This window comes from Arachis duranensis, chromosome 4, assembly GCF_000817695.3.
Source record: "Arachis duranensis cultivar V14167 chromosome 4, aradu.V14167.gnm2.J7QH, whole genome shotgun sequence".
NCBI lineage: Eukaryota > Viridiplantae > Streptophyta > Magnoliopsida > Fabales > Fabaceae > Arachis > Arachis duranensis.
The window spans coordinates 34241356-34256459 of NC_029775.3; the positions used below are offsets into that span (position 1 = coordinate 34241356).

The 15104-nt window shown below is 34.0% G+C and overlaps 1 protein-coding gene and 1 pseudogene across 1 annotated transcript; one reads left to right on the plus strand and one right to left on the minus strand.

Annotated features, from left to right (window-relative positions):
* LOC107484095 (probable inorganic phosphate transporter 1-9) overlaps window positions 1-888 on the plus strand; it is a 36911-nt pseudogene extending 36023 nt beyond the window's left edge.
* Window positions 837-5654, minus strand: LOC107484097 (exocyst complex component EXO84C). The gene is given in 8 exon segments (XM_016104712.3): window positions 837-1474; window positions 1552-1688; window positions 2632-2820; window positions 3131-3652; window positions 4117-4927; window positions 4929-5054; window positions 5262-5356; window positions 5462-5654. Coding segments are annotated over 8 exon segments (2229 nt in total). The 5' UTR covers window positions 5558-5654; the 3' UTR covers window positions 837-1221.
* Window positions 5655-15104: the final 9450 nt, after the last annotated feature.

Genomic DNA, 15104 nt, shown 5'->3' on the forward strand with positions numbered 1-15104 from the left:
CAACTCTCTCCTTTACACAATAGTAGATTTGACTCAAGTATAAAATTCTAAAGTAGAATCATGAATGTGATCATCAGGTACACAGCGCTAGTGGAACAAAACGTGATGCAAGCAGCAAATGACATGGAGAAAGTGATGGATATCTCACTCGCTCAGATTGTTGAAGAAAACTTACCTCCACGCTCTAATTACGCTCTGTTTTCTAAAGAATTCTTTCGTAGACATGGTTCTGATCTCTTTGCTTGCACCTTTAATTGGTTTCTGGTGGACACTGTTTTCTACTGCAGCATTCTATTCCAATCTAAAATATACAAATTCAAAAACACAGATAAGCTAGATGTGTATCAAGAAGCCATTTGGCATTTTTTGCCATAGGGATTAAGTATGATTCATTCTGGACCAAAGAAAGGAACAAATATGGTTTCTTGGTCCTGTATTGTGTAGCTTTCTTCTTCGCTAATTTTGGACCCAACACCACGACATTTATAGTCCCAGCGGAGCTTTTTCCGGCCAGGTTTAGGTCAACATGTAACGGTATTTCCGGGGCAGCTGGCAAGATTGGTGCGATCATCGGATCGGTAGGGTTTCTATGGGCGTCTCATGGCAAGAATGAAGATCGAGAGGGGTTTCCTGTAGGAATTGGAATGACTCCATCATTGTGCATACTTGGAGGAGTGTGCATAGTTGGTGTGGTTATCACCACTTTTTTCACCAAAGAAACTATGGGCAGGTCTTTGGAAGATAATGAGACTTAGCCTCTAGAAATTGAAGAAATAAATGATCTTTGAAATTTAATGAAAGGTGGGGTGGGTGTATGAAAATTTAATGAAGCCATCTTTGAAATGAAAGCATGTAAGCTATGTATCTTTATATGCACATACTAATACTTGCAAATGAAAATTATCATAACTATATCCTCCTCTTCTTATCTGTCACTAATACTATGGTCGGGTTGCTTTAAACCTGTGTTTGTGATGGATAATTGGAGATATTTCTAAGAAAATAGTGGAGTACCTCCCTTACTCCCACAACCCAATCCACCTTTTCAAAAATATACAGATAAATATAGTTAGGGATGCAGGTTTTTGAGCATGCCTAACTCTCTTCCAACACAATTGATGGTTTCTACCGGTTAACACCATAAGCTACAATTTTGAAACTGCAAATGGATAACTAGGGCCAAGTACATGTTTCTCAAAATTTCATGCCTACCTGAAAAATTCAGTTATCTTGATCTGACAAGTTAGAGGGGCTGTCAAGTTCTGCCATGCTAGCAGAAGCAGAAGCAAAAGACTCTGTAGATTCCATGGTAGATAGCGACGAAACAGTATCTGAATCTGAGACAACTTCATGAACAATGATGTGATCTTCATCATCAATATCAGACGCCTCTGATTCCGATACCCCAAGCAAGAGCTTGTTTATTGCGGACTTTGCAGTTTCGACAAACCATTCATCCTCAGGAAGAGCACTTCTGGTAAATGACAAACTGTTGATATCAGAATCTAAGGAAATGAACAATATAAAAATGAAAGCCAGAGAGATGAATACCTTTGTGGCTGAATACCCCGAGCTGAGAAGGTTGTGATGGCACGAGTTATAATAGCTGAAGCTATCTGATGGACATGTCGAGATGGATATCCAGCGAAGCGGGCAATTTCAACAGTAAAGTGCATATCAAGAATTAACTGCCACAAAAGCAACCTAAGGCTAAGAGGAGGGCAAACAAAGTAGCCTACCCATAAAATTTTTCCAAAAATAATATTCACCACTACTCTCAAATGGGAATTAGAGCCAAATATTACATATTTTTTATTATAGAGAGTAGGCTTATATCATATACTACAGACAAGACGAATGAAATGGAGTTGTTGATAGTTTCAATTAGGGTTAAGTACGATTTTGATCCCTAAGGTATACGCCGAAAAATTTTTCGTCTCGAACCTTTTTTTGCATACAAAATCGTCCTTAAGATTTAACTTGTTTTAAAATCGTTCTTACCTTAGGAACCAAAACTGTACGGAAGTGGCGACAGAAGTGGAGGCAGAGGCGGATCGTAAACAGCTTCTTCTTCTTCCCTTCCCCCTTCGCAGGAGCAGAAACGCTCTCTTTTCTCTTCTTTTTTCTTTTTTTATTTTATAATTTTTTTTATTATGAGTAACTTGGCCCAAAATTTTAATATTTAAGTAAAAAGAACGATTTTAAAACTTAGTTTTAAACCTTAGAGACGATTTTGTATGTAAAAAAGGTTGGAGACGAAAACAATTTTCGCCCTATACCTTAGGGACCAAAATCATACTTAACCCTTTCAATTACAACTGAAGATAAGCATTTCAGATGAAATCAGAGACATTGATAACCACAACAATCACCTATGGAAGGAACTGAAAATGTAATGCTATTTGTAACAACATCTGATGATAACCATAAAACTAAGACCTACTTACAGTGATCAATTGGGAGTCATGACTTTTCAGTAACTCATATCGGTTTTTCAATGTTCAAAAATGCATTTTATCATCTAAAACACCATATTAAATCTCCGACAGCATTTTGACACTACAGTATTCATATTTCCTGTAACATGAGATAACATGAAATTATTAGCACATTATGCATGTAAATAAGTACCTGCTGCAAACCAAGTGGTTGCAAGGGAGCTGAATTATCTTCTAATACACCCCAGAACTCTTGCTCATCAGACAACCACATGACAACAGTCTCGGTCAACCTAGCAAGCAAAATTTTCTGTATTTTCTCTTTCCCAAGCAATACATCTCCAGCCACAGTTGCTAATTGCTGCAGCTTTGCAAACAATGCCTGCAAATATAACTACACATCAGTACTGTAAAACAACACAAGAATTATATTACATATAATACATATAGAGACAGATGACTGATGCATGCACACACTTCTGAAACTAAATAAATATCAGAATGAAAGAAATAAATCAATTAATAATGGCTACAGATACATTCAGGAACTCATGCAATCAAGTATCTGTAGTTAATATTGCCATAAGGGAAACATGGAAGCAAAGAGGTATTATCCACACAGCAGATAAGAAAAAGTAACTAGAAAACACAAGACAAGTTCAGCAGCAGAAACAGAAGAATAGGATAATGACCTGAAATGGAAGTGAAGGCAATGGGCCCGAATCGTAAAGATCATCTCTGTTATCACTCAAGTAAATATGTGCATTCAACCGTGTTTTTCCCTCTCTTGAATAGATGAAAGTCAAAACGTATTGTCGACAGAAGTGATCTCGAAGCTTGTCAAAAGAATGCTGAAGATGTTTCTTCCACTCCTTTAATTCCACACTAGTATTTGTGTTGAGCACGACATTCTCTGAAGGTTCACTGTTTGATTCCTTACTATCACTTTTCCGCATCCATGTTGACAATACAGCATTTGGTAACAATTCATCCAATATGATAAATGCTACCCCTAATATTGCAAGTTGTTCAGAGTCTGTCTCAGCTCTGAAAGGCACAGCCTCTTTCAGCTCAGGAAGATTGTCATCATCAGATGGACCAGGCAAAGCTTTGATAAGAGCATCCATGTATTTATCAAATAGTTGTAAAATTCTGCTAAGTACATTTCCTCCAAAGTGCAAACTAGCCATTGGTGTTAACTGTTCCAATATCTCCTGTAAATTGCACCATAAGTACACCATTTATGTTACAGCAGTACGAAGCAAATTCAAGCATATCAACTTAGGGGAGGGGAATTTATGTAGTACTCAACTACTCATGGATGCAGGAAGGCACATAAAAGTCAACATGTCGAGATAGCTACAAAACTATTCACATATGTTGCATGACATGCACTTGTAAAACCTTCATTTTTCGTTGCAAGTTTTGAAGACTTGGGATATCAAATGCCTATGCCGCTAAATAACTCAGCATAATTGTTTCCAGTCAGAGATACAGGATGGGGAAATGGAAAAGGAAAAATGGGGAAACTAAAGCAAAGGATATTCATAACAACTTTAATTTTTTTCTTATCCATCCTACAACCGTTAAATGATTCCACCATGTAAAAGAGAAAGCATAGGCCATATATTAATAATTTTCCATTTGCTAATAGATATATCATGTTAAGTGTACTTACTTCAACTATGCGCATAAAACGCATTCCACTCTCAACAAGCATGCTACTAGATGATGTTGCTATAGCAGAAAGTGAAGATGCAAATTGTGGCGACAATGGGAAGCATTCCGTAGATTCAGCCATGTCAAGAACTAGTCTTCTAGCGCGTCTAAAGTTTGATTCTAAAACTTCTTCAAAAGAAGGACGAAGTAGTACCAACAGCAATTTAGACATTTTCAATCCTAGTGACTCCAAGATTGAGCAGTAGTTTAGACTAGCCTGTATACATATGCTAACAGCACGTAAGGCATAAACAGTATCCGCAGATGGTGCATTCTCTTTCACCAACCGTACAAAATATTCAATTTCCCACTCTGCCCACTGAACAATTCTGTTGGTATAAACAGGATTATCTCCAAAAATCAAAGCAGATTCCTTTGTTGCCAGGGAAACTACAGAAAATACAACCTTAGATAATGTAGAAGGAAATGTTGCAGGACACAGAGAACTTGACGGAAGCAAAGCTTCGATTCTCTTTTGGAGGTGAGCCCCAAAAAAATTCAGCAGTTGTTGATGTGCAGTAGGACCTTTTCCAAGTTTTATTAAACCATTTAAGGCCTTCTTCAGCTCAGGGAAACTAACTGAAGGTTGTTCAGTGATTCCAATAAGCTGTTCTTCAAGCATTGCCTTTCTTTCCAATAAATCAGACTTGCACGAGGAAATTTCATCCGGTGAGCTATTCCCTGAGCCTTTCAGATCTGCAGAATTTCTTTCTTCGGCATCTAACGCATCCAACGCTTCTTCAAACTTATGCTCGGCCAGAAGAACTCGACTTATTCCACTCTTCCAATTCACGGCAGACACCTGTCATTAAGTCCTGTACAAGAATACCTTGAGCTGAGATAAGCTTTTGCAGCTCAATCAATTCATGCTTCACTTCTACAGCCTCCTCAGATATCCTAAAAAATCAATAACAAAGGGAAAAATGTCTTATACCCCCATAAAGTATGCATGTTGCTACTCAATTAAAGCACTACACACACACACATAAATATAGAGAAAAACTGGCAATCCTTAGTGGTCAATTTCTTGGAATTTGATAGCACATAAATGTTACCGGATTAATGGATTAGGAATGAAGAATAGATATTGTTTTTTATGTTTACCTTAAGAAAGCCAAGAACTTGGAGTGCATATTGCCACATAAGTTCTCCACAGCATCCTTCAAATCTAAGAGCTCACAGCAAAGTTTTCGAATCCCCTGGTCATATCATCCAAACACAAGAATTAGAGAATAAAAAGGGTTCGTTCAGTGAAATTGAAAAGAGGAGAGAGAGAGAGAGAAGAATGAAGGAATGGAAGGTACCTTTTCGGTGTGAGACTGGTAAAGAGAATCAACCTTGGATTGGGGGATGATGCTCTCAATGGAAGGGAAATCATCTTCTTCCTCGCTGCTCTCCATTACTAACTTCACTTCTCAGCTCACTCAACACTGAAACAAAGATCCTCAACCGTTTCGGCTTTGGACCTCAAACGAAACGTAAAAGACCTCCTCCTTATAAAGTTTCATTCTTTTATCAAGAGAATTTCCAAATTTTTTATCCCCTATTCAATAGCCTTTTTCTAAAGTACTTTTAAGAAAGTACACTTTTAGCTCCTAGTTTTTATTATAAATTAAGATGATAAATACTTCAGAAATTATTTTTAATATGGAAATAGAAATGGTGTTTTGTTTGAATATTAACATTTAAACTGTAGTATAGTATTATGAAAATATTCAATATTCTTCCTATGTATTTCAACACGTCCTCCACGTGATGGCTAAGATGTTTCCACGTGTCCAACACGCTACGTGCAACACGTCCCCATATGTTGACTCCTCATCTCTAAAATCTATCCATTTGTAATTACACCAAATAATCATATTTCTAACAAAAACATCAATTTTTTTCTATATAAAAAAATTTAGCCACTTTCCTGTTTTTTTTTCAAAGATAATACAGGTATTTTATTCAATAAAAAATAAATACAATATCCAAAATTCAAAAAAAATAGAAAAAATATTTTAAATATTCACAAACTGATAAAATTGTAAAAAAAATAACATAAAAAAATAGATAAGAAAGAAATTTTAAGACAATATGCATAAGGCAAAATAGATAATTTCTTATTTAACTTAGACGATGTTGCTAGCACTTTTTTTCGGAGGCTCCTGAACATACTCAAAGACTCGTCGACACCTTTCCTTCCAAATATTCCAAGCTATAATCAAAACCAGTCGAGCTCTTTGAGGACTTGTTCCTTAAACTCCAGTTTGTAATATCGAATCCCTCCACCAATCGAAGAACAAGGAACATCTATGGTTTGGAATGAGGTAAGTCAAATGACTCTTCTTCCACAATAGATTAGCTTCTTCACAGAAAAATAGACAGTGCATAAGTGATTTTGGAGCTGACTTGCAGATTGGACAAGTTGGCGGAGGGGATAGGAACTGCTGGTGAATGAGAAACAGAACAGGAAGCTTACCATGGGGAGATTTTTCACGCAAAGAGCAAAATCTTATGAGGGATTTTCAACTTCCATAAATGGCTCCAAACTGGCCTCTATTGCATGAAGTTCGAACAAAATTCAATGGAGGTATGATAAAATTGGTAAGCAATTATGTACCCTGATACAACATCATATGTTTTTGCTCTATTCATTACCCATTGAATTTTGTCTTCAACTTCTCCTAGGATTATGGAGAGGATTCGCTGAACAATTTATGGAGGGAAAAGGTTTGAGATTAATACTTAGTTCCAATATTTATTTGACAAAAGCAGGTCTTTCACCCATAACAAATGGTAATAATCTGATAGTACTGCCAAAAATGGTGGAACAGTGAAGGGGTAAGGAGGAGGGAGCCATGGTTCACTGAAAATTCGAATATCACCAGAACTTACTTTTCAACTGATGCCTTTTTCAATAACTCGCCTCCCTTCAAGAATATTTTGTCAACCCCAAGAAGATAAGGTTCCTACTTCTGGTATAAGGATAGAATTAAATCTGAAGTATTTACCTTTAAGTATTCTAGAAAGAAGAGAGTTAAGTTGAGTCATGATTTTTCAGCACTGTTTATCCAAAAGAGCCAGGTTTTGAGCCTTGAGATATTTGAAACCAAGCCCGCCTTCTTTCTTAGACCTAATCATCTTATCCCAACTAGTCCACACCATTCGCCTTTCAGAACCTTGCTGCCCCCACCAGAACTGGGTTAGAATACTGTGAAACCAAGCCCGCCTTCTTTCTTTGCCCATTGAAATTCTCATAAGATTCCAATAATTCTAGAATAGAGGCATAACTATTTTTCAAGACTTTACCGAATAGATAGAATCATCAGCAAATAGCAAGTGATTTATAGTTGGCCATCTTCTATTTATCTGCTTTGTGTAGCAAGAAGGAAAGTCTTTCTGCACATAATAAGAAAAAAAGGATATATAGGGTTACCTTGACAGATGCCTCTATTTGGTTTAAAAAGATCATAAGGTTGACCTTTCACAATAACAAAGTAAGAAACGGTTGTCAACAATTTACGAATCCAGTCAATAAATCTCAATTCAAAGCCAATCTTCTCCATAATAAACCATAGAAAATGTCACTTCACCCTTTCGTAGGCTTTACTCATATCAATCTTGAGTGTTATTTCGTATTCCAAGCCTCGCTTCTTTTATTTAAGGTAGTGTATACATTCGTGTGCTATAAGAATGTTATCAGAAATAAGTCTATCTTTCAAGAATGCACTTTGAGTAGGACTAATTACCTTGTTTATACACCCTTGAAGTCTGTGGATCAGTACTTTCGAAATAATTCTGTAGACAACAAAGGACAAACTGATGGACCTTATCTGAGTCATATCGCTCACATCTGGTACCTTTAGCACTAGACAGATATTGGTGTGGTTAAAACTTTTCAAAATTCTACCTCCAGCAAAAAAATTCCATGCAACCCGGAACACATCTTCTCTCACCATATCAAAATAGAATTGGAAGAATTTAGCCGTTATACCATCCTCTCCTGGTCCACATTGAGGGTGGATACTAAAAGTAGCTCTTTTTACCTCCTCTATAGAAACAGGACTTATAAGCATACGGTTCATGTTAGCTGTAATTTTAGACTCAAAATCTATGAAAAAAGCTCAAGATTTGCTTGATTAAAAGATGTGAAAATACTCTTAAAGTAGTCCTCATCCACCTTAGCAATATTAGCATTAGTTGTTACCATATCCCCATTATCCCTCTGCAGATGTCATATCTTATTTTTTCTGGTTCTAGATTTATTTTTTTATGGAAGAAGTTTGTATTTTGATCTCCTTCATTTAGCCATTTAATTCTAAATTTGTCTTTCCAATACAGTTTATCGTCCAAATATGCTTTTTTAAGTCGTTGTTCAAGCTCAAGTAATTCAGTGTCTCCTATGATGTCTGATGCTTATTTGCATTCTAAAAGAGCAGTAACTTATACAATCTCCTTTTTAGAATTAGTAGAATTATTTTTTTGCCAGAGAACCAATCGGTGTCTAACCAATTTAAGCTTCTGAAATAATTTGAACATCACTGAACCTTCTATATATGAGTTCCAAACCTCGCTGATAAAATTATGAATTTGTTTTTCACTATACCAGCGAGATTGAAACTTGAATCTCCTCTTTGATCTCTTCGGTTTGTAATTAGTGTCCAAAAGGAAGGGGCATGATCAGAACCTGTCTCTGATAATCTAAAGACTATAGGATGAGAGTATAATTGGGACCAAGATTCATCAACAAGTACTCTGTCAAGACTTTTCTGAATTAGTTCACCTTTCCTGCGTCTGTTACTCCAAGTAAATGGTCTACCCATCATTCCCAAATTAATCAACAAGTTATCTCCAATAAAGTAATTAAAGACAGCAATAGAAGAATGAGATTTAAGATTACCACCAAGTTTCTCACCTTGATCAATAATTAAATTGAAATTACCAATAATAATTGATTTATCTTAGAGTTGGGAGAGCACCAAAGAAATTTTTTAGAACTGGGATAGTTGAATATTCTCATTGTAATTTAAATAAATATCTATAAATCTCCATTTAATGTTGAGAGGGACATCTTTTATCAAGGCAGCAATATAGAACTCAAAACAAATGAAAATCTTAACAACAAAGTCATCTTTCTATGTCAACATAAGTCCACCCACACTACCAGAAGGATCAACAATAATTTACCAATTAGAGTAGCTACAAGCCTTAAATTTTTTTTTTCACCTATCGAGATTGATTTTTTGTTTCACAAAGAAAAATTAATTCGGGAGAATGGGATTAAACAACCCCTTTAAGGTTGTAAATTGTCAGGAATCTTCAGAAACTCCGACAATTCTACGATAACATTCTCATGGGTCTTGGGGTGCCATTAATCGGCTAGCACCCTCCACCCATTGATCAGTAATTAATTCTTGTTCAACACATATCTTCTTGGTCACAAGTTCTATACATGCCTCTAGTCTCTTAGAGAAGTCTTTCTCTGTCCCAAACATCAATTTCTCCTCTTCTTCCTTGTTCCTTTGGTTCGGATATAGATTTACTCTCCTTTTGGATTCATAATACGAATGAGAATGACATGATAGAATGATAAAAAGATAAGAAGAATAAAAAGAGTGAAAGAAAAGAAAGTTATAAGGAATGGATTCAGATGAAAAAAATTCGAAGAATAAGAAGAAAATTAAAGAATAAGGTTGAAAAGAAAGAAAAAAAAGAAAATTTCTTGAAAGTATAGTAAAAATTCTAGTAGAGCAATATAAAAGAATACATACTCTTCGTATTCCACTTATTTTTTATGTTTTGTTAAATAATTCCGTCATTAAATCAATGATTTTAGGTTAAATTAATTGATCCATTCTTAATAATTTTTTTAAATTAATATTTTTTGTTATGTACATTTATTAAATAAAGGTATTTTCTAATTAAGATTTTTAAAAGATAAAATTTTAAGCAAATACAACTTTTATTAAATAAAGAGTTTAATTTTGATACACATAATATAAAATATTTTATTTTTACTATATGATATTATATAATTAGATACAAGTAAGATAATAGTATGTCCAAGATCTAATCTATTATAATTGACTCTCGTGCAAGTGAGAGATTGTTAAAAATAAATAATATAACCACATTTTAATCTATTATGTGTCAAATAATTTGTTATTATTGTTATATTATAAAGGGTTAATATAATAAAGTACTTGATTAAATTTAGAGATTTATCATTACGATAAGTAATTATAATAATGCAAGATAAATCTTTTATAATTTAATTTAAATTATTTTTTGATATAGAATTATTAAAATAGACATTAATATATATATATATATATTTTCTTTGACCTGCGATTATTATAGTAATTAACAAAGTATTTATTATCCTTTGATTCTGGATACCTAATACCTTAGGGTGCTAGTTGGATGGATATTGAGTATGATTTAAATACTTGTAAAATTAATGATTAGTCAATAAGAAATTCATCAACTCTTGATAAAGAGTTTGAACTCTATAATTATAATTACTGAGATGAAAAATCTTGGCCAAGAAAATTGAATGAATGAATAAATGAGTTTTTGAGGTCATCACATTCATTATAATAATGCTAACAAGTTAGAGTTTGACAATTAAACCATACTATAAGGATTAACTAAGAGTTAGAAAAATGGAAGGAATTATACTTTATTCTTCTTGAGTTCTTATAGCGTGCAAAGAATTGCAAAGAAGTTTCTTAATTTAGATATACTCATTGGTCAAAGAGTTGATAGCAAAAGTTAATCTCGGTGTAAATACGTATAGAGTCTTTGTACAATCGAAGAATAAAGTTTTTATTAAAGCTAGTGAGGTATTTATATTTGATCTCTGTTACTAGAATAAAATTTAAGTACAAAATAGATTTTTAAGATTATTTTATTTTATTGTTACATGTTATGAACACATAATAATTTTTCAAATGTATGTTAAAATTATTTTTATATTGACGATGAATAAAATTAAATTCTTAAATAAATTAATAAATTCATAAATTAAAATAATATCAAAAGAAAAATTACTCTTCCTCTTCCATTTATATTATAAAACTTTTTCTTATAAAATACCATACACAAATTAGAAAACGATAATAAACCAACACACATAACGTACATTATTTATTTATTTATTTATTTATTGTTGTTATTGTTGCTGCTGCTAGTTGATTGAATTATTAGTTGATAGTGTGTATCTTAAATAAAATCGAACTTTATGTCCCACCCAAAATAGATATACAAGATAGATTAGGTTAATAGTCCAAATGATTTTTGAAATATCACACTAATGAGTTAATTTAGTCATTGAAAGAATTTTTAAAATAAGAATTATTCTTCACATTTAACCAATTTTAACATATAAGTTCATTCAAGTAATTTAGAGTCATGCGCTTCTTTTTTCCGCTTTTTTTCTCCCCTCGTGCTTCTTCTTCTTTCAAATTCACGCATGTGTTTTTCTTCTTCTTCTTCACCCCTGATGCTACGTTGTCTTCTTCTTCTCATTCTTTTTTATTATTTTTCACTTTTATTACCGTCGTCACCAACACCACCACCTTCTCCTCCTCCTCTTCTTTATTCTTCTTTTATCATTGAAATTTCTTCTCCTCCTTCTGTTTCATCCTTCTCCATCATCATCATCATCATCATCATCATCATCATCATCATTGTCGTCTTCTTCTTATAGATATCGTCGTTATCATTATCATTGTTATTGTTATTGTTATTGTTATTGTTGAATTTTTACCATGTTGATGATGTTGTCTGATCCAAAATTAATTTTGGATGTATTTTTGTTCACAATTCAGTCTTATTTGTGTGTTTATTTTTGAACTGAGTTTATGTGTCGCAATCTGATGGTTACCAGTGGCTAAGAGAAGAGGGGATGAATCTTGGCCCCTTTTTCTTTTTCGTGTAAACTTGCTTTCTGTTGAGAAAATACATGAGATATTTTGGTTTTGTCTCTTAATACGGTAGGAGATACTTTTGTTTTGTCTCCTATAGTACAGAACCAGAAATAGAGAAGAAAATAGAGATTGACACACAAATGTATCTTGGTTCAGCTATCTAGTGCAATGTAGCCTACATCTAGTCTCCATCACAATAGTGATGGAATTTTACTATCTTTTCAATAGATTATAGTCACCAATTCTCCTAGGATCTACCCAATCCTATTTGGGACAAGTCAAGATTCTAACTCTACCTGAACTTGACTAGGACTCAACCAAGCTTTCAATAGCAAAGTACTAACCCAACTTGTAAGAAAATTCTCTCAAGATCATGACACAAAATAGAAAAACTTACAAAGAATTTCTGAGATAACTACGGAGCAGAAGATTCATGCACAATACCATGTAATTCACAAAAGTGATCAAATTCATTAGAAAAATATTCTCCACCTCGATCACTACGAAGAACTTTTATTTTCTTATCATGCATATTTTCTACTTCTATTTTATATTTTTTATACATTTCAAAAGCTTCATCTTTATTTCTAAGCAAATACACATAAGTAAATCTAGAATAATCATCAATAAAAATTATAAAATATCTTTTTTCTCCTCTAATAATATTGCCATTTAGTTCATAAATATCACTATGAATCAATTCTAATAAATTTCAACTTTAGGAAAGGGTTTCTTAGTAATTTTGGATTATATACAAATATCACATTTCTTATTAAAATTCTTGTTACTAAGATCAATATAGTTATTTTTTATGCATATATTCAATTGATTTGTAATTTAAGTGTGCTAATCTACTATGCCATAAGTCACAAGAATCAATAACATACAAGGAAACATTCACTTTATTAATACTAAGTTTAAACATGTCTTCAATATAATATCCTTTTTCTATGAATACATCATTCTTAAGCAAGATCACTTTATTGGATTCCATTACAACTTCAAATCCTTTCTTACACAAGAGACTAACAGAAACAATTTTTTCTCAAATTTGAAATATGAAGTACATTTATTAAACTTAATTTCTTTCCAAATGTAAAATTCAATTCCACAATTCCTTGACCATAAACTTTGGCTGAGTTGTCATTGCCCATCAAGACTTCTCTATTGTTCACTTCTTCATATGTTTTGAATTGGCTGCAATCATTGCAAACGTGAACAGTAGCCCCATAATCTAACCACCACTCAAGTGATTTTTCTTGTGTTGCTATGTTGACTTCTGTAACTATGCCAATATGCATATTTTGTACTTGAAGGTTGTGGTAGGCTTAGAGAAGGGGGGTTGAATCTATGCCTTCCTTTTTGTTGCAATTATTACCCTTTTTAAACAAGCTTTCAATTCAGGCTCTGTTTAAACACAGTAGCGGAAATTTATGAGACAATTTATTTTTGTCTCATGAATATCAGAAAACAGAACTCAGCAGAGAAGAGAAAAGATAACACCAGCAAGTATCCTGGTTCGGTTTTCTTGTGCTATGCAACCTACATCCAGTCTCTTCCACAACTATGGAAGAATTTCACTATAGTTAACAGTATTACATACACCAATTTCACACTCAAGTTCTAACCTAACTTGACATTGGTTATGCTAACACCTAACTATTCACTCTTAATGCTAACCCAACTAAGAAAGGGATACCTAACAGGTACAAGATACAAGACACTTAATCAACCTAAAGAAATCAGAAAATAACTCTAGGCTTTTCCCTCAAGTATTTCACTCAGCCTTTTTCCACTCATGGCTTTTACTTGAGTCTTTTTCACAATGCCTTTTCTCACAGAAATTACAGAATGATAAACATTGAAAAGTACATTACAATCAGTAAAACATGAAGGAGATTGACTTCATTAGCAGCCTCTTTGCTATGTGCAAAACCAGATTCGCAAACCTCAGATGCAGTTCTTCAGTATTGGCCGAATGCTTCTTTGAAAGTAAGCATTATCCAAGTAGAGAAACTTCTTTACAGAACACTGTTCTCACTCTCTGGTTTTCTCTCCTTCGTTTCTGAATGAACAGCAAACCTCTTTTATCTCATTGCATGTTGCTTGGTTCTTCTTCCAAGGTCAACACCTTGATCTGTGTGCTTTACTCACACACCACATCACCTTTTTCCCAGTTAATTCCCAAATTAGAAGTTTGAGTCTGACCTTCTTTCATGACCGAAAGCCTCAGGGAAGCAAAGAAAATTATTTTCAATAGTGAAGCCCAATCTGAACCCTTGAAATACTTCTTGGTCCCCAAGAAATAATCTTGACCATTGATGTACAGTAGTGGTGAACAGAGATTGCTTTCTTCATTTGTCCCAAATTAGGGATTTCCAAGCTGTCTCCTTTTTGCTTGACCGAAGACATTTGAGCAGTATAAACAAACATTTTCAATGGTAATCCCAGATCTTGGCCATTGAAAAATAACTTGGTCCCCAAGACATATATATGACCGTAGATGCTGGTGCACGAAATTGCAATCACACTATTGCAACCCGCACAACTAACCAGCAAGTGCACTGGGTCGTCCAAGTAATACCTTACGTGAGTAAGGGTCGATCCCACAGAGATTATTGGTTTGAAGCAAACTATGTTTATTTTATTATTCTTAGTCAGGATATTAATTAAAATTATCAGTTGGAATTATTAGAAAAATTAAAGAGTGTGAATTAGTTACTTGTTGTGCAGTAATGGAGAATATGTTGGGGTTTTTGGAGATGCTTTGTCCTCTGAATCCCTGCAATATAATGCTTACTCACTTTCATAAATGCAAAGCTCCTTCCATGGCAAGCTGTATGTAGGAAATCACCATTGTCAGTGGCTACCTCCCATCCTCTCGGTGAAAACGGTCCAGATGCTCTGTCACAGCACGGCTAATTAGCTGTTGGTCCTCGATCATGTTGGAATAGGATCCATTGATCCTTTTGTGTTTGTCATCACCCCAGCAATAGCGAGTTTGAAGCTCGTCACAGCCATTCAATCCTTG